The 26,814-nt window shown below is 34.3% G+C and overlaps 3 protein-coding genes across 5 annotated transcripts in view; 2 read left to right on the top strand and 1 right to left on the bottom strand.

Moving 5' to 3' along the window:
- The window catches only part of LOC117912662 (protein DDB_G0276689), a 67,327-nt gene extending 58,775 nt beyond the window's left edge, over positions 1-8,552 (top strand). Inside the window, exons 23-30 of the mRNA XM_034827349.1 lie at positions 48-149; positions 3,008-3,151; positions 3,618-3,706; positions 4,708-4,790; positions 4,909-5,024; positions 5,927-6,012; positions 7,377-7,476; positions 7,914-8,552. Coding sequence (XP_034683240.1) covers positions 48-149; positions 3,008-3,151; positions 3,618-3,706; positions 4,708-4,790; positions 4,909-5,024; positions 5,927-6,012; positions 7,377-7,476; positions 7,914-7,979 — 786 coding nt within the window. The 3' untranslated portion in view covers positions 7,980-8,552. The remainder of the gene's footprint in view (positions 1-47; positions 150-3,007; positions 3,152-3,617; positions 3,707-4,707; positions 4,791-4,908; positions 5,025-5,926; positions 6,013-7,376; positions 7,477-7,913) is intronic.
- A 2,144-nt stretch (positions 8,553-10,696) lies between these two features.
- On the top strand, positions 10,697-23,713 carry LOC117913602 (potassium channel KAT3). The gene is given in 14 exon segments (XM_034828614.1): positions 10,697-10,900; positions 11,755-11,955; positions 11,957-11,968; positions 12,517-12,678; positions 17,058-17,115; positions 17,239-17,556; positions 18,197-18,436; positions 18,657-18,755; positions 18,834-18,866; positions 20,077-20,262; positions 20,609-20,686; positions 21,972-22,047; positions 22,804-22,953; positions 23,455-23,713. Coding segments are annotated over 14 exon segments (1,893 nt in total). The 5' UTR covers positions 10,697-10,724; the 3' UTR covers positions 23,559-23,713.
- Positions 11,399-25,834, bottom strand: LOC117913603. Of its 3 annotated transcripts, XR_004651119.1 has the most exons (5): positions 25,638-25,832; positions 24,180-24,231; positions 23,802-23,963; positions 19,548-19,686; positions 11,399-11,917 (listed from the first exon to the last, which is right to left on the bottom strand). XR_004651119.1 is itself a non-coding variant. In XM_034828615.1 (4 exons), exons 1-3 carry the CDS (start codon positions 25,744-25,746, stop codon positions 23,807-23,809), a joined length of 318 nt encoding a protein of 105 aa, XP_034684506.1. In that variant the 5' UTR covers positions 25,747-25,832; the 3' UTR covers positions 19,365-19,686; positions 23,802-23,806. The 3 variants fall into 3 exon arrangements, 2 of the variants coding, with proteins under 2 accessions (XP_034684506.1, XP_034684507.1); XM_034828615.1 differs by lacking the exon at positions 11,399-11,917 and having other exon boundaries at positions 19,365-19,686; XM_034828616.1 differs by lacking the exons at positions 11,399-11,917; positions 19,548-19,686 and having other exon boundaries at positions 23,647-23,963; positions 25,638-25,834.
- Positions 25,835-26,814: the final 980 nt, after the last annotated feature.

Genomic DNA, 26,814 nt, shown 5'->3' with positions numbered 1-26,814 from the left:
TAAGAAGAATTCTCATTGATTTAATTAAAATTTTCTCAATGGTTCAGGTAATCAAGAAGGACCATGTTGCTGCTGGGCTTTGCTGTATTCAGTTATTTATGAATTCTTCTTCACAAGAGGAAGCTATAAAACATTTAGAGCATGCCAAGGTAAGTACTTAGTTACTACTGTTTTGGAATACCTTCCTAAATGATAAATTAGCAACGAAACATGTCTTCAAAAGAAAACGAAAGGATTTTCCAAAATATTGCTACTTCTCCTTGCAAATACCCCAAAGGTAACAAAAATCTAGAATTTATAGGCTTATTTGACCATGTTTTCAAAAAAAATTCTCAAAAAAAAAAAAAAAAAAAAGAACAAGGTTTTAAGAACAATTTTTAAAAATAGTTCTCAATTGTTTTCAGGAACAAAATCTATTTGAGAACTCAAATATAAGAAACAGTTTTCTTAGCTTATTCTTTGTGAAAGTGCTTTGCACTTATGTATAATGCAAAAGTTGTCAAAGTATTCTTCATATCTTTTGTTGGTTCTCATAATACTTTACAAAAAACAATCTGTTTCCATAACAAATTTTCAAAAAACTATTTTAAGTCAAAAATATACCCAACATGTTTCTTGAGTCAAAAAACTGTTTTCTGTTCTGAAAAATAGAAAACCGTTCTCAAAAACAATTCGCTAATAGTCCTTGTGTTCTTCTACTCTATGACAATGCGTCCATCATCACCATCAAAATTTCCTTTACATGTTAGATCAAATGCATCTATATGACCTAAATGACCAGGCAATTAGAGTGTCAAAAAATAATTAAGATCTATCAATGTTGAAGATAAAGATAAGAGTTCACTTGCTTTCTATGATAAGAAGCCACCTACAAAGCCTAATGAAAGGTGTAAGAAAGAGTTTGTGACAAACAGACACAATTACTATGGTGCCAAGCTAGGAACAGAACCTGAGTCTGATTGGTCCTTCAACATGTCACTTTCAAGCTGAATCAACAGTTTTTCCAAGGTTCTAGCTGCTAAAATTGGAAACAACTTAAAATGGGACTCCAAACCATATCTATTCCTGAATATGCCAACCAATTGCAAAAAGATGTGTCCTTGGTAAGAAATAGCAAGGATATAACAAAAGTGCCTGATGTAATGGCCTTGGCTTGCATGTAGTGCATGCACACACCTCCAAAATTTAACACCTTTCATCAGTAGCCATTAGAGCCTAATCTCTTCCTAAAGGTTTTCAATTACTCAAAGATACTCATAATTGCACCTGTAGAATTCGTTTATAATGGGAAGTCACAACCTCACAGGTTTATTTCCCACTAGAAGAATACCCCAAGGGGGGAACTAGAAGCGATTACCATTTGCAACAAACTAACTTAACTCAGATTCTTCCATTTTTGTGGTAATTCAATTCCCCTATGTCCATCAAGAATTTTTCATATAACTGTTTGGGTCATGAATAGTACAAGATCAATCTATTTGTTGTGACAGCGGAAGCTTTCATGCAAACATCGTTAATTCAAGAACACAAAGATAAAACAATCACACATATGGTACATGAGGTTTTAACGTGGTTTGGTCAACCATGTCTACGTCAACGGATGAGAGAGAATCATTTGACCATACAATAGAGAATATTGTAGAGGATAGAATCAAATACAACCATTAGGTTCCTGAAACATCCCATGTTTCCCTACTCTTTGTATCCATACCCTACCACGAGCCCTTTCGCTCCACCGGGTACCTCCCGTTCTTTCTCACATCTCTATCCACCTCGTATAGTCTCTACAGGCCATCCCCATCTCATTACTTTTTCCCCTCATGACCTAAAATATTTATAAAGATATTGTCAACAACTTTCCTTATTCTATAAGGAAATCTAATATTACAATAATATATTAATTTAGGAAATATTCTATATAATATTCTTTACAAAAAAGAATCTTTACTAATTAGGAATTTGGGACAATTCCCAACAATCTCCACCTTAGACTAAATTCCATGAAGTCAATCTTCAATCTCTCCATGACACAAGCTTTTTGTATCATATCAACACGAGAGAGCAATCGACTCCACATTCAACTAAAATTCCTTTTGTCTTCATCTTGTGTGCTTTGTAATATTTTGCTCTTCTATAAATCTTCAACCCAAGTTCTCGTACTAGTTTGTTGTGACAGTGGAAGCTTTCATGCAAACATCGTTAATTCAAAAACACAAAGATAAAACAATCACACATATGGTACACGAGATTTTAACGTGATTCGGTCAACCATGCCTACGTCCACGGATGAGAAATAATCATTCCACTATACAACAAAGAATATTACAGAGGATAAAACCATATACAACCATTGGATTCCTGAAACATCCTATGTTTCCCCACTCTTTGTATCCATACCCTACCACGAGCCCTTTCACTCTACTGGGTACCTCCCGTTCTTCCTCACATCTCTGTCCACCTCGTATAGTCTCTACATATCCATCTTCTATCTCCATCTCATTACTTTTTCCCCTCATGACCTAGAATATTTATAGAGATATTTCAAACAACTTTTCTTATTTTATAAGAAAATCTAATATTACAATAATATATTAACTTCGAAAATATTCTATACAATATTCTTTACAAAAAAAAAAATCTTTACTAATTAGGAATTTGGGACAATTCCCAACACTCCTAACCTCCATATTTGCTCAAACAACGAACCTTTTCCCACCTTTTCAAATGTTGTTTAATCCCATTTTTCCCACTTCAAAGAAGATTCAATTTTATTTTGGTATGTATACCATAATGGCATCTGACCTTGATATTATAAGTGCTTTTCTTTCTTTCATTTACGGAAAGGAAAGAGTTAAACTTGCTTGTAAAGGTTACTTTTAGTACCACCTTTAGGAAGAGTGCCTAGTGCAATTCCTCTACGTTTCCTTTCTTCTTTTTTTGCCCTTTTCTTTGATGTGTGTTCGCTTAAGTCACAAGTGCCCTGTTTTCATTTTCCTTCCTGCTACAGATGCATTTTGATGAAGGGCTGTCAGCACGCCACAAAGCTGGCGATTCTACTAAACTTGTCACCAAGGGTATCCGAGGAAAGAGTGCCTCTGAAAAACTTACTGAAGAAGGACTTGTCAAGTTTTCTGCTCGGATATCAATCCAGGTAAAGACATCTATCAAGCACAGACAGAATATATTTTATAATATTGTGAAGTAAAATAATCTGAGGAAGACTTGAGGCAAAGGAAGCAAATGAGCATCGTCATCCCCTGAGCATTTGCCAGATTTTGAATGCATATACTCTGAAGTCATGCCACTTTACATTCATCCAGTGCATTGGCAAGGACATCATAGTAAAAAACATCAATACTGTTTAATGATATATCACTGTAAATAAGTGCTTTATATCTTCCTCCTTTATTTGTACATGGCTTAGTCTGATACTCAATGGACCAATCAATTTTGTTGGTAGCTTAGCTGTAAAGCTTTTTCTTAATTGTATAAAATTGAAATGCAAAGGATCCAAATTGCCTGCATCCTTTTCTGACTCTGGTAGTTTGTCTTTATGGCCAATGCATCTTATTGGGTTTGAGTTCTCACATGCTTCCGGTGGATGTTACTCATTGCAGGTTGATGTTGTAAAGTCTTTTAATGATTCAGATGGACCACAGTGGAAGCATTCTTTTTTTGGAAATCCAAATGATCCTGAAACTTTCAGGTTTGTCTCTCTTGATTGATAGTGAGTTCTTGAACCAGCACTTAGCTAACTAAAACAATTAGCAGAGAAATCAAATCAACTTTGTTTTGTTTGGCTTAGTTTTAGGTCTCTATATATTATAGTTGGTAGATCCTATGCACCATGTAACAATTAATGATCAAGTCTTTTGACTTTAAAGAGCTGTCTGCTTTGTTTCTGATGCAGCACGCAATCATCTTTAGTTTCTATTTTAGATTAGTTTCTATTTCCTACATCATTAGTTTATATTTTAGGTTAGTTTCTATTTTCTACATTATTAGTTTCTATTTTAGATTCATCATTAGTTTCCTATTTCTTTCCTAATTTTCCTAGTTTCCAATTACCTTGGTTTCCTATTTTTAGTTTCCTATTTCAGTTATTTCCTTTGTTTTTTTACAAACATTATTTAAAAGCTCATTGTAATTGTTAGAGAGGAGATCAATATATTTTTTCAAAATTATTCCCTAATTTTCAGATCCTAATATGATCTTTGTGTTTGTTCTCGAGTGTTTTTCTGTTTCTTTTCGAAACAAACCTTCCGCTGCACCAGTTTCAAAGTTGCCAATGTTTCAACCTGCATAGTTCTAAAATTATTGTTAATGGTTAATTTCTTATGGAAAATCTCCTTGAAATGCGTCTACACATCCAGCTCCTTCCCTAGTGATGGATCTGAGTGTAATTTGGTAAATACTCATTAAAGCCCTGTCCAGACATTCAACATTTTAGTAATTCTAATGGTGAAAATGTCTTACATTTCCCTAAGAATGTTATCATCGCATTCAGCCCTATGGAAAGCTATGAGGTTCTAATCTATTCAAGTAAAAACACTCTCATTTTCTTCATTCTTCTAAACTGTTATTATTTTTCACACAAGCTATTATTGATGTTGCATGCTTTAAAGTATTATTTGTCCTTCTATCATGCAACTTCTGAGAAATATTTTATAATATTGATTTTACCTTCACTGTATTGTTGTTTTGCAGGAGAAGATGTGAGATTGCAGAGACTCTAGTGGAGAAGAATTTTGATTTGGCTTTCCGACTGATATATGAATTCAATCTTCCTGGTAGCCATTGCATTGTGAATTTCTTGTTTGAAGTATCATTTGTTTAATGTGGTACATTAGGTTTACTTTGGTACAATATAATTTTTCCTTTCTTTTTTTATTTTTTATTTTTTGGCAGCTGTTGATATATATGCTGGTGTTGCTGCATCACTTGCTGAGAGAAAAAAGGGTGGGCAATTGACAGAATTCTTCAGAAACATCAAAGGCACTATCGATGATGATGATTGGGATCAGGTATTACGATTTTATATGAATGAGATGTATAGTGCATTTGACGGTGTTTCTACTCAAAGTGTTTTCTCTGGAAATGTTTTTTTGGAGAATTATCTATCAAGTGTCTCTCCAGGAAACACTACAAATGATTTTTCAAAATTTTAAAAGTGTTTCATAAATTTTGCTAAACACTTGATTTTTCTTCAAAACACTTTTTAAGCTAAAAGTGTTTTTTAAAAAGACTACCAAACGGACTCTTATCATTTATCATACAGTATTCTTAACTTTTATATAATTAAATAATCTGAGTGTATTACTTAATGTAAAGATTCAAACTTGAAGTAAACTACAAGGAAAATATTTATTAAGAATTAAAAAATGCATGATTAAATGTTTTATCATTTTTTGGCATTTGGACAGATTTTCGTTGTGTCTATAGTTGCTATTTATAGGAGGCTCAGTGCAACTTGGTTAAGCCTTACATTATGAGAGGCTACTAGATGAATTTTCTTCTGCCATTCTGCCCTCAGCCCTTAGTTTGTCTAAAACTTGGAAGGTTGTTGCTACAAATATATTTAACAAACTTGTGCATATAATCTTTGAAAATATTTCTCTCGAGGATGGTTTCATCTGTCAATTACCTCACAGGAATTTGTTGATCTACATTGTCTTGAGCACAAAGGTGTTTTTTGGCTTGTGTCAGCTTTTCTGTATGCTCCTTGTACATTTCTCTACTTCTGCAAAATTTTATTCATCAAGAACTTTTGCTTGCTTAGTTCCATGGAATATTAATATGGGTGGATGTCCCTTCAAAATTCTCAGTTGCTTCCCTTTTTGCAAGTTCTTAAAAATGAATAGTACTTAATAATTGTGAGCATATTTTATTAAATAAATCTTAAGGTGTTTATGTTGGAATGGTGTAGGTCCTAGGGGCTGCAATAAATGTATATGCCAACAGACACAAAGAACGCCCTGATCGGCTCATAGACATGCTGACAAGTAGCCACAGGTAATGCTCCCATTTAGTACTATATCTATGTGTGCTTCCTGTTGTTTCATATGAATGTACTGAAACTTCATCTAATCATAAATCCTGGACATTTTTCATGTTGTAAATTTCAGATACTTGCATTCTTTAGTATTAAAAAAATTAAACAAAATAAAGGTTTACCAAAAAGTAGAGGTCGTAAAATCTAACATGGAGCCTCTAACTCACCCCAACCTGCATGAAATTGAAGCATTGTCATTTGTCAAACAACTTGGTTGTGAGTACCTTGAAGGCAACTGAAGCTGCTGGACTACATGGACAAGTTGGATTTGGTTGGGTAAGGTACAGCACAACATGGTCATGGGCATGGGATTTGTGCCCTCAATGCCTACTATTAATATTGCCAAAGAGGAGTATTTTACAGAGTGTAAAGCATTTCTAGTTTACTGAACTAGAAACCTCTTTTTTATTTTGAGTGATAAAGAAAAATTGGATATCTTGAATATTCAATCATGTCCTTATGTCAAGATTTGGAATTTGAAGAATCTAACAATTGGATGGAGATGGAAGATCCACATTTATTTCCATATATCTTTATGAACTGGTCAGGGTTCAGTAACCAGGTCAGGTTGGTTTCAGTAATACAATCAAACTTTTTGCATGCTGTCTTCAAGGCATAAAAGAGATACTGTTTTTATCTTTACCCATGGAAAGTTGAGTTTGTTGTGCTTTTCATGAAATAATTTACCTTCAAATTTTCCAAGAAGACGAGGGATTTGAAGCAAATATTTGGACTATCAATGACAAGCAGAGAGATTTGGGTGTGTTGTGGGAGAACTTCTACCATATCATGATTCTGGATGTCTAGTCACAAAGGAGTATTTACAGATCCCCTTTAGCATTGTCTAGCTAAATTGGAGATTGATATCTCTCTCATAGAAGGGTGATGGCTGTTAATGCATAGTATTCTCCTCTGGTTGAGGCCATAGCCCAAAGCTTAGTTCCTTGGGGTAGCCCACATTAGATGAGGATAAAGGTCAATCACAGGATCACAGAAGTGGGTTGTCAGGACTAGAAATCAGTGGATCAAGCAGCTTATATAATGATAGTGAAATGCTACTTGCACCACCGCTTTTACCACTTTGGTAGGTGGCAGGTGGTGATTGGATGTGAAAAAACTTTTATATTTAATGCATACAGGACGAACTTCTATTACATCCAATCACCACCTGCCATATATGCAGGTGGTCAAAAATGGTGGCACATTTTGCACCCTCTTAATAACAATTAGGTTATCTCCTCATTTTTACATTTCATTCTTATTCCTAAATTACCATATATGAATAATTCGAATGCTTTTTCATATTCTTGATTTATGTTTACAGGAAGGTGCTGGCTTGTGTGGTTTGTGGGCGTCTAAAAAGTGCCTTCCAGATTGCCTCTCGAAGTGGAAGTGTGGCTGATGTTCAATATGTAGCGCATCAGGTTCTTCATCCTCTCAACATAAATTTTCTCTAGAAATCTTTGTTAATATCTCCTAAAGTAACTAAGAACTTGAGAGTTTGTTGAATGGTGCTTCCAATAGAAAGTTTCTATGATAAGATTCATAAGAATATGGTTATATGATTAATATTTTCATTCTAGAGGTGAACTTTGGTTGATAGAAATAAAACAAAGGGAAAGAAATTTCGTTCTCTATGTGCAGCGGCTTTGTTTAAAGCTGTATTTTCAAAATATGGTTTTTAGATTATAATATATGAAAATGCATTTTCTAGATTATGATATACAAACGTGCATTTTCATATTGCTGATCTTTTATTTTAGTAACGGATATAAACCTCTAGTCTTTTCGTCACATTAGCTTGCAAGAAATCCTTGAATCATTTTTGTGCTTTTTTTTTTTTTTCTCATTTTTGTTGCAGGCATTGCATGCAAATGCACTACCCGTGCTCGACATGTGCAAACAATGGTTGGCTCAGTACATGTAATTTGTTGCCCAAGGAAATGCAGCTATTTCAAATCATTTCCATAAAGATGTAATTTGGTTACCTGGCTGCACATGAAGCAAGTTTTGGAGCTGCCAACCCGGCTTTGCTCAACGAAAATAGAAAGAAATCAGTGGTAACATATTATTTCTGCCACTGTGTTCCAACAATCTGTCATTTGGAGCTGCTTTTGATCTTATGAGTTGGCTCAGTTTCATGGATACTGATGTTGTAATTTTTGCCGAAGCTGGGAGGATGTGAAGAGAATACTACTTGAGAAGGACAAATGCTCTCCCCCTCCTGAATTTCTTTTTACTTTCTATAATCTACACCTGTAGACTAAGGGAAAACAACTATATGTTTATTCTTTTGTTGGTTGAATTTGGCCTTGCCTTCAATAATCAAGTTGTATAATCTAGCTTCTCAATAAACTCTTAAAAGAATTTTTTTCTTTTTTTCCCCCAAAAACATCTTTTTGGGCGGTGATTGTATTGACTATTTCATTGTGTCATCTGGAGATCCTAAAAGATTTGAATAAAATATTAAAATCATGTACACAATGTCGTGTCTTCTCTCTTTGAAAGCACTTGTATTTGACCCGAAAATGGTAGATGGTATTTCTGTGGGCTTAAGTAGTGAATTTTGACTCTAATGCAACCCTTGTGCTCTTGTTGTTTATTGGAATTTGACGTTGTGATATCCGTCATGTTCATTGCATGTTTTAATATTTTTATTTTTTATTTTAGAAATTAAAAACAAAAAATTGTATCCAAATATTCACTTAAAAGAGAGTATCAGACACCTTATTGTTGGACGCTTGGGGATGAGCAGTCACGAATGGTGGACGTTGATGTATCGAATCTCAAATTCCATAAATCGTCTCACATGCTCTTTCAAAATTTAATTTTCTTTTTCTTTTTCCTCTTCTACATACATGAAAATACATTCGAAAAGCTAATGATTAATTTTTGCTATATTTAATTGAAAGAGTTGATGGTTAAGTTTGCAAATCGAGGATGTTGTTTTGGTAAGATGCAATCAGACCATGCCCTCGAACATTGTCAAATCTACCCGTGCAAGCTTGTTCTGCCCTTGTCGCTTGTAATTGTATATATAGGCATTATAACACATTCGCCATATCACTTTTTGCATTATCTCTCCCCTCAGTTGACCTTTTAATTAAACATGGCTCTCACGTAGTATGTGATGTGATCTACTTGGTTCCCGGTACTCAACGCTCTTACTTCTTCATACATTCCAAATAATGCTTCATCAAATCTTTGAACCCAATCCTCTTGTTTTTTATGCATCTAAGAGATCAAGGGTATTTTGGGAATATTTTTTAAAATAGTTATTGTAAACAATTTTACAACATTTTCTAAATCAAGGTTTATTTTGAAACTTTCATACTTTTAAAAAATAAATTTTATACATATTACTTTATTTTCAATTATTTTTTAAAACAATTCTTAAAAAATTAGTAAAAATAACTCAAATATATTCCCAAATTCTGTTTGGTTATTAAACATGTTCTTGTTCTCAAAAACAAAAACTATTTGACCTTTCTTCTCACTTGCCCCCTTCATTTTAAAAGCTATCCACAAATCCACAACCCAAAAAAAAGTCAATTTGATTACCTGGTCTACATGTTTTTAAAGATAATTAAAAAAAAATCAAATTGATCATCCTGTCTCTGTATATATTTGCCAAAATAAAAGTATATTTAAAACATTGTATTATATTGGGTTGGCCGGTTACGGTACTTCCATGAGACTGACCTCTCTCTCTCTCTCTCCATATATATGAGCAAAGTGCAACATGCATTCCTCCGATTCATTTCCCTTCCTATAAATTTAATTGGCCAATGTCGAAAAGACTATACCGGTACACTTGAAAAGTGAACAAGAATGTCACTACGAACCACTATGTATCAATCAGAATCAACAAGTGCGACCACGGCAGATAAAAAATCCTAGTGTAATTAGTGTTCTAAACTCTTGTTAAGTTATTAGATCACTGACTAAATTGCATACCAACATAAGTATTCTTCTACTTTCAATCGTGGGATATCTCATCCTAACAAACAACATAGCACCCTGTTCATAGTCAATAACCTTTCCAGAAAACTCTTCATCTCGAATGTCTATTAGTTCCAAAGATCAAAGGGTCATCTTGAAAATATAACAATAAAAAATGGGGCATTGATTTCAACGATAATAGTTGTATTTTAAACGGTTATTATCCATAACAAATGGTAAAATAAGAAATCTGGAGCCCCCTAACAAGGAATACCTACCAAGGAATACAATAATTCAACAAGTAGCAGCAGTGATGCCTAATAAACAAGGTTTGAAATCCTGTAGTAAGCTTAGGCGATATCTGATCTGAAGGAGTAGGTGATACAAGAGATCGATGCAGAGGTTCAATAGTCAATGAGCTAGATGTACTAGTTTTTTTTTTTTTTTTTTGTGCTTAGTTTTCAAATGTAAATTTCTTAAAGTAAACAAGTTGCCTAAAGATCAAGACAAGATTTTATTTTATGCTTTGTCAATGATTCCGATCTAAAATTAATTTATTATGTAAAATAATGTTATATTATACTTGATAGCATGTAGTTCTGAAAGCTCACTGCCACCTTCCCTATATTATTCTAATTAGCTCAAGACACCTGCATAAACAAGAAATTTTCTCTCTCTCTCTCTCCCTCTCTCCCTCTCTCTTTTCTCTATCTGTATTCTCTGGCCAAAGATGTCATCGGAGACAAGGTCACCTCTACCTCTACTGCTCCGACGACACACAAGCAGTGAAAGCAAGAACTTAGCTACGGTTTCTAGCAGTCTCTTGCCAGCATTTGGGACTGTTATAGATGAAGGATATTTACAACTGAAGAAACACACAATCGCTCCCTATGATCGTAGATATCGGTAAGTATCCTTCTCTTTTCCACATCATTATGGTACACAGTCGAGAACATACAAAATGTAAACATTGACCTGATCTACACATTTCTTTCTAGTTTATGAAGCGCTATAATTTTTTCTGCACTAGTGCTTATGTTCTTGTATGAAATTTGTCTCAACTAAGTGTTTTTGTATGTTAAATCTATGTTTAAGTCTCTATCCATAGTCCAAGAGTTGTGTTGTCTTAGAAAAATGACAATGGTACTTGCGCTTTACTTTATCACCTGGTATTCCACATGTAGCAGAGAGAAGAAATCAAAGCAATCTTTTTGCAGTTTTTCCTAACACAAATCCACCCGCAAACTAAGTATTTTCTTAAAAGAAGAATAAACTTTGTACTTTAATTCCATGATTCAAGTTCAATTGAAAATTCTTATTCTTTTCTATCTTCTCCTGCACATGGTCAAAGAATGCCTAAAGCATTTTGCTTTTGATCAGGTAATCTACCAAGTGGCTCCTTGCTAAAGAAAAAGCAATGGGATATAGAATCACTCTATTCAAGAAAAGACTTCTATTTTCAGAATTCCTTTTTCTGCATCAAGAAATTAGAGAATAAATAAAATAAGGAGGACAACAAGAAATTTACCTGTCCATGAATGTTTGACTTTGACCTCCATGATAGACGGATCCATCAATAATCCATTATAGTGTGACAGAGTCGTGCACACCTATTGTGACAATGAAAATCAACAACCAAGATGAACACCTACCTTACCTGATTTGGACCAGAAGTGACCCAACACAATTATTTCCATTCCACTGGTCCATCCATCTGGCTTCTCTTGACTTAGTGTAACCACAACTTAGTTTCATTGCAGGTGGTGGCAGACGTTCCTAGTGATACTAGTCATATACTCTGCATGGGCATCTCCATTTGAGCTAGCATTCAAAAAGGTAGCAACTGGGTCACTCATGCCCGTTGATCTGACTGTTGATGCCTTCTTTGCAGCTGATATCATCCTTACCTTTTTTGTCGCTTACCTGGACAAATCAACCTATCTCCTTGTAGATGACCACAAGAATAGCAATAAGGTATGCCACTACTCTCCTAAATCATTCCATTTTGTTCAAATCAAATTTGGCCTTAATATGCAACAATCTATCATTGATAAGCATTTCATACAAACATATTCTTCTTTGGTACAATAGACATACTCTTTTCATGTGCATTGGCACATACCATGAACTAGCATGGGCATGCATAAAGATAGGGATTAGGGAAAGAACCTAAAATAAGAAGAATAAAAGAAAACAACAACAAAAATAAAAAATAATATAAGGACAAGAAGCAATAACAATAAGATACCTCCTAAGTTGATCTTATAGGTTACCAAATGATTGCTTTTCTTTCATGCAAGCAAACATGACTTTGCAATTAAGAATCATGAAGGAAGCTTAAAGACACCCAATATCAACAAAAACTATGTAAACATATTTTCTCCTATTACGACCAACATATTTGTTAGATGAGCCTGTAATATACTTTTGCTGATTGCTATTTTGTAATATGATTTTCCTTGAATAATCCAATGCCATATAAGCTAGCTGACAATATTGTTTTTAATTTTTTAATTGCTAAGGTATGTCACAAAATTGTGGCTCCCCATGGACATAGCTTCAACTCTGCCATTTCAGTCTATGTACAGAGTCATCACGGGCAAAATGCACCAAGGGGACATCTTTGGCTTTCTCAACCTGCTTAGACTGTGGCGGCTCAGACGTGTTAGTGAACTCTTCACAAGGTGCATGACCCTTAACATTTGATATCAACATATTAAATAAAACATTTCACAAGGCCAAGGAAGTGCCCTTGTGCACCTACACCTTCAATGGCACAATCTAATGCTAACTCTTCGATTTCTTTTTCCCTTTTTCTTTATATATTATGATAAAGGAGAATGATTTCTTAATAATACTTATATATTCACTAGATATATTTACAGTTTATTTATAATGTTTACAATGAAAAAAAGAACAGGAAATTACTTTATTCTAGGCCTAGAATTACTTCACTAAATCAACTACTAATTACAAGAAATAAATCAACCACTAAACCAGTCCCTAATTACAGGAAAAATTCAACTCAACCACACAGAAAAAGAAACAAATTCAAATTAAATCCCAACCTATATAAGTTGTCTAATCTGGCAATTACTATATCGATTCTCCAACACTCCCCTGCAAGCTGGTGAGTTAATGTTCTTCATTCATAACTTGTTTGTGATAGATGACACGAAATATGGGATGAAAAATAATAAATTATGTCTCTTAGATTGATTATACACACAGTTTATATAGGAGATTACGAGAGAAGAAATAGGAAACAAGAGACATAATAAGAAACTAACTTATTCTTAAATCATAAAACTATCTATTTACAGAAATAGGAAACTAATAAAACTATCTATTTACAGAAATAGGAAACTAACAAAACTATCTATTTATAGAAATAGGAAACTAACATAATAGGAAAATAATTCTCTTATTTTATTTACAGCTCAACACTCCCCCTCAAGCTGAGGAATAAATGTCTTCCATTCCCAGCTTGAATAAAAGATCGTGAAACATTGAATTGTTCAGCCCTTTTGTTAGGATATTAGCTAATTGATGTTCTGATGGAACATAGGACGTACACACTACTCCTTCCTCCAATTTTTCTTTGATGAAATACCTATCAATCTCAATATGTTTTGTCCTATCGTGTTGTATAGGGTTATGAGCAATATTGATAGCTGACTTGTTGTCACAATAGAGCTTCATAGGACCGTCCCACTTGATTCTCAAATCATCTAGAATAATCTTCAGTCAAAGTAGTTCACACAACCCTTGAGCAATGGCCCTAAACTTTGATTCTGCAAACGACCTTGCTACCACATTCTGCTTTTTACTTCTCCATGTTAATAGATTACCTCCAAGAAAAGTACAATACCCTGTAGTTGATCTTCGATCCACTAGGGAACCTACATAGTTAGCATCGGCGTATGCTTCTAGACAAGAGTATTGTTCTTCTTGAACAAAATTCCTTTCCCGAGGTTGCCTTTCAAGTAATGCAGCACCCTGTAAGCAGCTTGAAGATGAGGTTCTCTTGGATCATGCATGAATTGACTGATCACGCTCACCAAGTAAGCGATGTCTGGCCGAGTGTGAGCAAGGTATATAAGCCTACTAACCAGCCTCTAGTACATTCTTTTATCCACCACTGGTTCTTCTTTAGCTTCTCCCAACTTGTGGTTTGGATCCAATGGGGTAGAGACTGGTTTACACCCAATCTTCCCTGTTTATGCCAATAAATCAGTCACATACTTTTGTTGAGAGATGAAGATCCCTTGTGTGGAATATGTCACCTCAATACCGAGGAAGTACTTCAGTTTGCCTAGTTCCTTTATCTCAAACTCTATTGCTAATCTCTGCTTCAATTCATACTTTTCTCTCTCATCATTTCCAGTCACTATGATGTCGTCAACATAGACTAGAAGAGCAATTACTCCCCCTAAAGTCGAGTGCTTAATGAAGAGAGTGTGGTCACCTTGGCTTTGTTTGTACCCAAACTCTTTCATGACTTTTGCAAATCTCCCAAACCATGCCCTAGGAGATTGTTTTAGCCCATAAAGGGCATTTTTCAGCTTGCACACCTTGTTACCTATGTTTCCCTCAAATTCCGGTGGGATGTTCATGTAAATCTTTTCGTCTAAATCACCACGAAGAAATGCATCATACTGTAGGAGTTGCCAATTGTAGTGGGCAGCCAGTGACAGCAGGATTCTTACAATATTCATTTTTGCAACTGGAACAAAAGTCTCCTAATAATCAACTCCATAAGTTTGAGTGTACCCTTTAACTACCAATCTTGTTTTATGTCTCTCAAGAGATCCATCAGCCTTATATTTCAGTGTGAAAATCCACTTGCAATCAACAATGTTTTTCCATTTCGGTCTTTCAACAATCTCCCATGTTTTATTTTTTTCTAATGCACTCATCTCCTCTCTCATAGCATCCTTCCATTCCCTTTTTGTCAATGCCTTAGAAACAGTGTTAGGGATGATAGTGGTGTTTAGACTCACAATAAAATTCTTGTGGGCTGGTGATAGGTGCTTAAGAGACACATAGTGTGATAATGGATAGAGCGGTCGGTTAGTGCATTCCCGAGTGCCTTTTCTAACAGCAATAGGAAGGTCTAGGTCTAGATTGTCTGTTGAGTCAGTGGAAGTTTCACCAAGTTGTGTATGTAAAGGTGGGTCTGATCTTACCATGATTTCATTCCCAGGATTTGAGTTGGATTCTTGGACCTGCTTTTGTTCTGGAATGGCCTTTTTCCTCAAATACACCTTAGGAACCTGTAGAAAATTGCGAGTGACACTAGCTGGAATAGGGGATGACACGGGTTCAGTGGTAAAATTGGGTGACTCAGGTGTGATTGACTTAGATGACTCGGGTTCGGATGACTCAAGTTCTTCATCACCATGGGTTGGGACATGAGGAAGGTCAAGAGGTTCAAAGGACTCATAAGGACTATTTTCCATCATTGAAATATCCCCCTAAAGAGAGGACTTGGGGAAAAAAGGTTTATTTTCTGTGAAGGTGACATCTGCAGAGATGTAAAATTTTCTAGCTGAGGGATTGTAACTCTTGTATCCTTTTTTAGTGGATGAGTAACCAAGGAAAACACATTTTATGGCTCGAGGGTCTAGCTTATCTCTATGTTGGCTGTGGACATGAACTACAAGTCCTTTGGTTGATATGTCAATCAATTGTCTTTTTGAGGATATATATAAGGGGTGCCTACTAACCCACTATTCAAATTCTCATTGATAAAACGATGATCAACTTCAACATACTTGGTTTTTAGTCATATTGAATTGGACTGTGGGCTACACTGATAGCTGACTTGTTGTCACGGTAGAGCTTCATAGGGGCTTCCCAACCTACTTTAAGATCATTAAGTATAACTTTTATCCAGAGAAGCTCAATGGTCTATTCGTCATGGCTCGAATTCTTCATTGCAAGTCTTTTGCTCGAGCTTTTTTGCTCTTGTATTTGAAGGCTAAAAGATTACCTTATTTGGTATTATGAGTTCTAAGCTTTAGCTCATAAATCTAAGTAGGATTTCTTGAATAAGTCTGACAAACGACCTCCTAAATCTCCCTTGATGTAGAGAGGAGCATACAAGCTCTATCAATCTTCATCTAAATTGAGTTCCATACCTAAGAATCCTCCTCATCCCAAGCATTGAATTTGAGGTCTTCCTTACTCATCTTTGGCCAAAGTAAATGACTCGATTTCCCTTTTTCCTTCAAGTATGTCTTCATCAACTGTGACCACTCTAGGTCATTGCCTCCATTCAATTTAAATGTGATTGGAATTCTTCTGGACTAGAACTGGGTTTTGATTGTTTGTGGCTGTTTGGGTAATAGTGGAAGAGGCATCAAATTTTTCTGCCATCTTGGGGTGATTAGAGATAGGATGAGATTACTGTAATGGGGAAGACACACTAGGAAAAAACAGACACCAAAAAATGGGTGAATGGAAGAGAAATAAAGCTATTGAGCACAAGGCTCTAATACCATCAAAATAAAGAATGATTTCTAAATAATACTTGTATATTCACGAGATATATTTACAACTTATTTATAACGTTTACAATGGGAAAAACAAAAGGAAATTACTACATTCTAGGCCTAGAATTACTCCACTAAATCAGCCACTAATTACACTGAACTGATTCTCCGACAATATATATATTGGTGTAATAGTAAAGCAACAAAGATAATATAATTGTTCAAAATATGAACTCTGAAGGTCACTGAGTAAACTTCCCTAGATTAAGGACACAATGACACTATATGCTTTTATATCTGTACGTTACACATGAGGCCCAAGCCCAAAGCTCAGGCTATTTTCTCACTTCAAGTTTATTAATGATCGGCAGTATGAGCCCCTTTACCTAACCTGTTGAGTCAAAGAAATCGCTTTCCTATTTCCACTTTCACCTAACAGTTTAAGCCTCAGAATATCCTTGTAGCCATTTTGAAGACGTTTCTGTCACTCGAATAGGCTAGGGAAAGCACAAAATGATGACCACAAGAGCCTGATTTCTCTTCTAACTTAATTTTCTTTTCTCCAGGCTGGAGAAAGACACGCGTTTTAGCTACTTCTGGACAAGATACTGTAAACTAATTTGTGTAAGTATTTAATGAATACTCTAATTGAGGTAAGATGATTCTTAGTATTTAATGAATACTCTACTTGAGGTAAGATGATTCTTAATATTGAACTTTCACTTAGTTTTCGTTTATTGGTCACAGGTGACGCTTTTTGCAGTGCACTCAGCAGGTTGCTTTTACTACTGGTTGGCCATCCATCATAAAACATCAAAGAAGACATGGATTGGAGCTCAGATTGCAGACTTTGAACACAGAAGCATCTGGTTAGGTTACACCTATTCTATATATTGGTCAATTGTCACCCTCACAACAGTTGGCTATGGAGACTTGCATGCAGAAAATACAGGAGAGAAGGTCTTCAATATATTGTACATGCTATTCAACATTGGCCTCACCGCTTATTTAATTGGAAACATGACCAATCTCATTGTCCACAGTGCTATTCGAACATTTGCCATGGTAAGTTCTTTCCACCCATCTCCTTCATTTTTTTCTCTGGAAACCTATTTATTGGGCTTCTCAATAATAATAAAATCTCTCAAACTGTCAAAACCTCAACTATCAATTAAGTGAACCACTAGCAAGACAAGCACTCAGGAAGAGGCAGTCGAACAAATAAAATCATAAAAAATTGCCTTTGTCTGTCTAGGCCTAAAACAAATGCCTTCTCCAAAAAAAGTCACATTCAAGGAAGTTAGTACCTCCATCTCACATAGCTGCTCGACTACTCAAGGTTTTGAATTTGAATGAATATTCAAAAGTTCAAACTTGTTATTTTCCAAAATAATGAGTCCAATATTACCAGGAAATTTCTAAAAGAGAGCACTTAACATTGTGACCAGTAGACGGTTAATTCCACTGAAGATCATCATGCAGAAACATCATTTGCATTTGACTGTTAATTGATAACTCCTACTCCTGATCACTCTAACCCCCTACTGCAAACTGCAAGAATCCTAGCCTGCAATTGACAACATTCACCAGAGAATTCCTAACATTCACAGAAAAATACACCCATCTAATTTTGGTCCCTCCAGACCAAAACATATCTGTCAGGCTATTTTTAAGTCCTTTTGTTGTCTGGATGGTGGTTTTACAGAGGGATGCAATCAATGAGATTTTGCGATATGCAAGCAAGAATCGACTTCCAGAAGGCTTGAAAGAGCAAATGTTGGCACACATGCAACTCAAGTTCAAGACAGCTGAATTGCAGCAAGAAGAAGTGCTAGAGGACCTGCCCAAGGCAATAAGATCCAGCATAGCTCAGCATCTTTTCCATAAAACTGTTGAAAAGGCCTATCTTTTCAAAGGGATCTCTGATGACCTTGTCACCCAGTTGGTAAAGAATTTTCCTTACCTCTTCATCACAATATAAAGATTTTTTTCCCCATGCTGAAGCAGCATTAATTGCAATAACCAAAAAGGTTAAAGACTGGACGGTAACGATAAATATGGAAGATAATGACTACCAGAAAGAGAAAAAGTAGTCTTGTAGTAAAAGTATGCGGTTTCTTAAAGATTATTATCCCAGCAGTAGCTCATGGCCTCTCTCCTCACAGGTATCAGAGATAAAAGCAGAATATTTTCCTCCTAAGGTTGATATCATCTTACAAAATGAGATACCTACAGATTTCTACATTATAGCAGCAGGAGCAATGGTATAGCATCTTTCTCTTTCTTAAATATTTATCCTATGTCATCCCAGATGCAAAATCTGAATGTATCTGAAACTGCAGGATGTGCTGATATACAAGAATGGCACAGAGCAGGTATGTTTGAATAGTTTTTTATTTAGACAAAGAGCATTTCTTAGTAGCATATTGTATATTTCCAAACAAGGGTGAGTATATCAGCAGATATTGCACTAGTAAGGGAAGTATTATACAGACCTTAAGATAGTAGTCTGGTTGTTACTTTGCAAATGAAATTCCAAGTCAGAGATGGCAACTTCCACTTCATAAAAAGGAAATATATTTCCTATATCGTGGATGCCAAGTGGTCAAGATATCAACATGACATGGCAAACAACAAAACATGAGAAAAGATGTTTGTATCTATAAGACATCAATACATCCCATACGAGCAAACTACTCAACAAACTTGACCTGTTTGATATATATAACCAAAGACTTCTATTGCGGACCATCTACCTTAAGTCTATAAAAAAAGGGCAATGAAAACACAACAAACTAGGTATTAGTGTATAACTGTGATGCGACCTATAAAAAAAAAGTGTGTAACTGTGATTCTGAATATGAGCCTCATTGTATACTGGTTACTAAATCAATAGGTTTTCAACTCAAGACATCTGTAGCATTAAAAACAAAGTATCAGTTCAATGAACTTTGAAAATATAAAGGGGAAGTTTATATTTTGTATACTGCCAAACAAAGAGTCCATTCGATAAGGGATGATTATGAGAAAACATATCTACATAGAGTAATCTCCACCTGATGAAAGAGTAACCATCTCTTGGATTGAAGGATACAAGATTATATGTGGTGACAACTTCTACAGTATCAGTGAGATGATGCAGCATTAAATCCAAGCAAAAATAGATTGCTGTCCTTATGGAATTTAAACAACATCCTGCATTAACAAGTTAACAAAAAGTTAAAAAAAATTGCAGTAAACCATGTCGGGAAGGAGGAATATATTCATATAGCACTATTACATAAATGGAAAAACAGAAATCATGTAATATATCCCAAAAACGAAAAAAAAAAAAAACTAAATACATAATCACTGACTGTTGACTAAGGGGCAGCATCCATGCTGTCAGTCCACAAAAGTGAATTTAAGACATGAGCTTTGTCAATGCAATCTTCTACAGTGGCACAACTGTCGGTTTTAAATCTTTTAAATTAATAAAAGATGGATACTAACATAATAAAACTGGAGATGAAGAAACATTGAAAAACCAAAGTTTATTTGTCGTTCTTAATACATTAACCAAGTTCCTTTCTTCTTCTTTTTCAGTTTTTGACAAAACAAGGACCTGCAGAGATGGCAGGAGAAATTGGAGTGATTTTCAACATCCCACAACCTTTTACAGTGAGAACTAAGAGACTTTCCCAGGTCATCCGGATAAGTCATCATCATTTCAAGCAAATAGTGCAGCAACAGAACGAAGATGGAAAGACAATCATCTTGAATTTTGTTCAGGTTTGATAATCTTCAAATTTCACAATGGCATCATAACATTATATCTCATTATCGTCCCATTTTTATTAGTCAAAATTTTTCTACTGGGAAAATTAAATGAGATTAAGAGCCTGTTTGGGACTGATTCCAGGAGGGTTAAGAAACAAAACTGAAATGATCTTTCCACAGAGAGAATCTAATCCCCATATGATTTATAATAAGCTAATCAACCAGGATTTTCCAGCTACAGTGTTTTCCATTAAATAGAAAAAGTAAGTAAACAGTCAATTAGTCAATTTCATTTCAGGAATATTTTCAACTCACTGTAATGCAAATGTATTTGACTTATTGACTCTTCCATGCTCAGTATTTGAGGGGTTTAAAGCAAGAGCTGCAGCAAGAAATACCATTTCTAACAGAATTGTTGGGTGACATGAACATAGAGGTAATTTTCATCGTGGATCAGAATCTATTTATCCCATGGTTTAAAATGTCTGCAGGAAATTTCAAGCCCTTGGGAACTGAAATTTATATTTGCAGAATAAAAGAAAGTTTCTATCTGACAAAATGCTTTTGTGTTCGAAGAGAAACTTGAAAAAAGGGAAAAAGTTAATGCACAACAATAATATTTATTTAGAATTTAGAATTTATCTAAACATGTTTGAAGCATAATCTAGAGGATAATGCAATCATAAACAATCAAATAAATAAGATAAGTTTACAAGAAATTTATAGCTATTACACTATATAAATAAAGAGACAACAATAAAATGTTTCACACATCTCACTTAATCAAGAAAAATAAAAACTCTAATATTTTAAGTCTGACAGCTTAAAGACTGTGTAATGATCCTGCAGGTTTTCACATGATCACTTTTAGTTGTAAAATGTCCCTGATAAAAGAAAAGTACAAGACAGAATAGTTCAACCATGTTTTGTCCTGCACATGTGAAGAATAGATGCATTTTTTCTTGGAAAGTTTGCTGATTTTGATCAATATGAGCCAAATTATTGTTTAAAAAAACAAATAAAAAGGGAACATAATTACTAATCATGGTTTGATTCATGCTTACTGAGATGTTAATTTATGCTTGTACATCTACGGTAGCAATTGAACAAGTGCTAGAATAGTGTCTAAAAACACCACCATAAACATGCACAAATGCTTTGCTTAAGGTTCTTCAAGAATGTTGTTGAACAACCAATTTTCCAAAAAGCTTAAACTTTTAGGATTTGGGCCCACAATGTATATCATGCTCTTCAATATCCTCCCTCACATGTAGTCTTTATTTTTAGGCTTCCACGTGGGCTTCATACATTGGGTAAATAAACATACAGTGGTGAGGTTTGAACACTTGACCTCCCGCTAAACAAGCTCTGATACCATGTTGAACAACCAATTTTCTTAAAAGCTTAAACTTGTTGGATTTGGGCCACAATGTATATCATGCTCTTCAACAAATATCATCCATAAATTGCTCTACAAAGTGACAGAAATGGGCATTCCTTCTAATAAAATTCTGAAGGTTCATAATGAAAAAGGTATTATGCATTTGGAAAGATTTCTTATCACACCTTCTGGGTACAATGTACTCCTAAAGATCTGTGGACACCTATATCTCTCTATCATTACAATGATATATTGTACTGTCACAAATTTGAGTCATGCTCTACTCATTGATGGTCAGGTTAAACTTGAGCTAATGTTCTTTATTGTGTGTTGTTTGCAGCATGTGGAATCAAGTCAGGAACCACAAAATACAGAAACATTAAGATCGGATAATGATGAAGGCACACATATTGAAGGTTGGTGAGCTCAAACCTCACTGGCTCATGCCTAACCTCTATTGACACACACATATTTATAGGTTAACTGGGTAAATTTTGTGAGATAAAAGTAATAAGTGATTTTGGCCCAACATTAGATAACCACATATTACAATTCAAAAATACAGCCAAAGCCATTCTTTTTTGTAAAAACCTTAACAGACCAATTGACTACCCCTGGATCAATGACGACCAAAAAAAGAAAGCAACTTTCACTGTTTCAATAGTTCCAACCCCAAAACAAATGAATTTTTCCTCTGTTTAGTTGGAATTGAAATCCTCTGTTATATATGGAAGTGAAATTTCCTGGATCAAGCAAATGAAACGAAGTGTAGGGCCTAGATTTCAATCATGAACATAGATAATTTGATTTACCTATATTTACAGTATTTTACTTTGCTGCTTAACAAGGGAAGTCCATTTTCATCTATGATTCAAAAATACTTGAACACACTCAAGGTAAACCACATGAGCATGCACCCCCAAAAAGACATAAGAAAAACCAAAATAAAGGAATGAGTATGTTTTACAAATTGGTATTCTTTGGTTCTTATTCCTTCTTAAACCTCTATATTCTACACCTGCACTTGTTTCTGCCAACTTCACAGAATATAAATTTTCTTGCGCAAAAGACGAGGATTATTTAGCTATTTGTCAAATTTATAGGATAATTTGTGCTAGATCATTTAGCTATTTGACAAATTTATAGGGATAATTTATGCTATCTTTCTGCAGGAACACCAACTTCTTATCCATTATCAAGCACACTCCCAATGAGGGTGGTAATCCATGGGCATCATCCAAATGAAAATACAACAGACAGCAGTACAATGGGAAAAGTGATACATTTGACCGACTCGATAGAGGACCTTTTGGAATTAGCAGGTATTACACCATTGCTAGAGGGATACCGCCAAAAGTTTCTTAACATTTCTTTCTAATTTAAATGCACACACACACACACATATATATATGACCCTAAGGAGTTAAACAAATGATTCCAAACTACCAAATACCACTGTCTATTATCTTTTCTGTTTTATTATAAAATAAGAGGCATTAACACAACAAATGATAGACAAAATAAAAGGCCAAGATTTCAAGGTTGATTATAGAAGGCCCGGAAGTTCCAAATATTGCCTAGTTATATTGAACCCAATGTTTGTCAAATTTACATTAGTTACTGATATAACCGAGTTAGCAAGCATTTCCTTTTAGAATTAGAGTTTTCAACCCTAACCTTCAGAAAATTTACTTCTTCACTGAGAATATAATCCTCTATGCTTCACTTTCAAGTTTTACATTGAATGAGTAGAAAGAAAAAAAAACACGGGAAGAATTGGAGAATGTTAATAATTCTCAAACTTGTCACATTGGTGGATGCAGAGAAAAAGTTTGGCAAAAGGGGAAACACAATTCTCATGGCAAACGGCTCACAAGTGGAAGAATTGAATGCTCTAAGAGAGAACGACCACTTGTATATCTTTTGAGAATGGGAATGATATTTGAAGCGATGTCAGCCTATATATTCCACTGGTTAGTTCAACTCATAATTTGCACTTTTAAAAGTTGAAGATGCATGATAACTAATATTACGGGAAACATCACTAGCTGTAAATTTTGATAATATTATAAGCTCTTATTACATGTCTGTAAGAACTATGAATAATCCTCTAAGCCTCATATTTGGTTAGAGCAGTGATGACTAGCAATAGAAAATAGTAAGCTCTTACAGCTTTTATCTGCTATCCCTGTTGTTGAGCATATCTAAAACGGTATAAGCAGCTTTCTCAAAGTGTTCCTTCTCTTCCTCTAAGAGTTTCTTCTTCTCAAGAGCAGAGTCCTTGCACTTCTCTATCTCTTCCATTACTTCAGCAGAATTTTGATCAACTTCACTGTGAAGAATCATCAAGGAAGAGATGATGGATAATGGAAGATAAAGATCAGCGAAACAGGATAAGAAAGTGAATATAGACTTAAGATTTTTTTCCCCTCTGAAACAGGAGCAGCATTTTCAGCAAAGGCTCATGCCCTATCTCCATTGGTTACTGGTTACATAGTCAAGGCTGAGAAGCAACTATTTCTAAAGTTGATGCGTATTATCAGCTTACTTTATCATCTTAAGCATGTTCTCCATTGCTGCTTGCACTTGCTGTGACAAACCTGGACTCGTTAAAAAGAAATAGAACTGCCTTAAACCGAATGATCATCAAAACCAAAATGATACAGCATATGCAATCAAAGTCCAATTACCAACAAAAAAATTTCAGAAACTATCTACAGGACCAGAATACTTGAGATGATTATAGGTTTGACAACAAGAGGAAATAGTACAGAAAGAATGGAAACCCTAGGAAAACTGGTGAAAAGGCATATATAATTGTTTAAAGAGGTTAACATGTGTCATCATCAGGTTTACTTGACTGTCCGAAGAGCTCCAACTATTCAGGTGATCACAGTTTTGATTGTGTAATAAATCATTATGAAAATCATACCATGAACATTGAATCTTCAAAATTTTGATATAGAAAGAAAAACTACAGAAATGGTTGTGAAATTACTTAACCATGACAGAAATACAGAACTTTCACCCAATTGGATGGAAAATACTAAGAGAATGAAAAACAGGGGACCCATTTGGCAATGTTTTTGAAAACTATTCTCGAAAAACAATTTTTGAGAAGATTTCTTATATACAGGTTCTCAATTGTTTTCATAACAAAATTATGTTCAGAAACTCAAACATGAAAAACAGCTTTCTTGGCTTATTTGCCATGAAGGTACCATACATGTGTGTACAATATAAAAGTTCCCAAAATATTCTTTATTTTTTCAATTGTTATTCAGAACACTTTATTCAGAACACTCTGGAAAAAAAAAATGGAATCACATCAAATTTTGCTTAAGAGATAACTTCTTGTCGGAAGAAAGTCTCAAAAAACGGTTTCCAGTCAGATACTTGTCAAACATGCTTTTTCAGGTAGAAATTTGTTTCCAATAACAGTTTCCAAACAAGGCAAAAATTTTCTGATACTGCAAATTCATAGATAATTGTGAAAAGTGGACAATTAAAACCTAATTGCAATAGAAATCACAGAACTCACCTAACTTAGTTCAAATTATATTGCAAAAATAGATTGTATGTTGAAGTAACAAAGATCAATTCATATTATCACATTATCATGCAAGAACAAGTATTCAAATCTTATATCAGAACCAAAAGTTTTTAATTCATTTCAAGGAAGCACATGCATGCCAAAAAAAAAATAGTGACAGAAACACCCGAAATTTCATGTGATTCATAAAATTTATAAACAAAATATTGAGATTACTGATTCTATGAAAACGTACAAATAATTGAGAAAATGATAAGAACAAAATCCTAACGGTAGCAATGGAGATACGTTAAACCACGCAATTCTCAATCATTGAATGCATAATTTAAAAAATAAAAAATAAAATAACAAACACTGTTGCAATCGAGAGAGAACAGATTTCGGATCACATTTGAATAATTTGAAAGAAGCGCGTATGAATATAAGCATATGAAGAGGGGAAAGAGAGAGAACCATAGATGAGAGAAGAGAGCTGCGAATCGAGTTCTGGAGGAGGAGGAAGAAGTTGAAGATCTGTGGATGATGGTGACGTCGCCGCTGTCGTAGATTTTGAAGCTTCCATACCACAATTTGAGACTGTAGATTTAGCAGAATCGAGAGAGAGAGAGAGAGGGAGAGAGACTGAGAGAGTACCTAGTAGCTTGGCGCGGTGTTTCGGGGGTTTTGAGCGCGATAAAATGCCGAAAACACCCCTAGTCAGTATTTCCGGACCGGATCTCGACCGGTTCAAACTGGAAAAAGAGGATTCGTTTGGGAACGAAGATTAGGGCTTTGTTTGGTGACTAATTGTTATTTAATATTCATATTTATTTTTCCCTTTTTTTTTTTAGATTTAATTAAATAGTGACCAATTTATAACTATCCATATGATAATATCAAATCATGATCTTTAATTTTTTTTATAATTTAGTCATAGGAGGTGCTTTGTAAAACTAAATATTTATTACTTAGGCTTAAGTTGACTTTAAGTTAAATTATACTTAAGTTGTTAACTTAAAAATTATTACTTAATTTTTTTTTAAGTATTAAAATTGTTTGGTAAAATTTACTTCAATTTTATTATAAATTATCAAATTGATATATTTATCATAACAAATTATAAGTAGGACAAAAAATGTCAAGTATTAATAGAGGTCGTGAAGCCGTGAAAGAGATCATAAAGGTAACTATAATAAATTATGGTAAAAAAATAAAATGAAAATATGGACTTAATAACAAGTTAACTATTTTTACTTATTACTTAAAGTTATTAAGTAATTTTACTAAACATACTTAATTTAAATTTAATTATTTAAATTAAATTAATAAATTATTTTAAGAGGTTAAATTGATTTACCAAACATTCACTTAGTTAATTTATTGCAATAAGGAAGTTTATTTTATTTTTAGTCATAAAGCTAATATGACTTAATAAGATATTTTAAATTGTAGCCCGTAAATGTAAAACTCTCGTTAATTACTTTTTGAATCATTTAAATTTTTATTTTTTCTTAAAAGAATATATATTTTTTACTACACACAAATATTTAAATTGTTAAAAAATTTAATGATTTTGTTCTACTATTTAAAAAAAAATTAAATAAATGTTTTTGATAATTTTTATAAAATCTAACCTTTTTCTACATTTAAC

Source organism: Vitis riparia, chromosome 4, assembly GCF_004353265.1.
Source record: "Vitis riparia cultivar Riparia Gloire de Montpellier isolate 1030 chromosome 4, EGFV_Vit.rip_1.0, whole genome shotgun sequence".
In the NCBI taxonomy this organism is placed as follows: domain Eukaryota; kingdom Viridiplantae; phylum Streptophyta; class Magnoliopsida; order Vitales; family Vitaceae; genus Vitis; species Vitis riparia.
The sequence above is the reverse complement of the archived record's forward strand: the minus strand, read 5'-3'. Positions and strand labels throughout refer to the sequence as shown.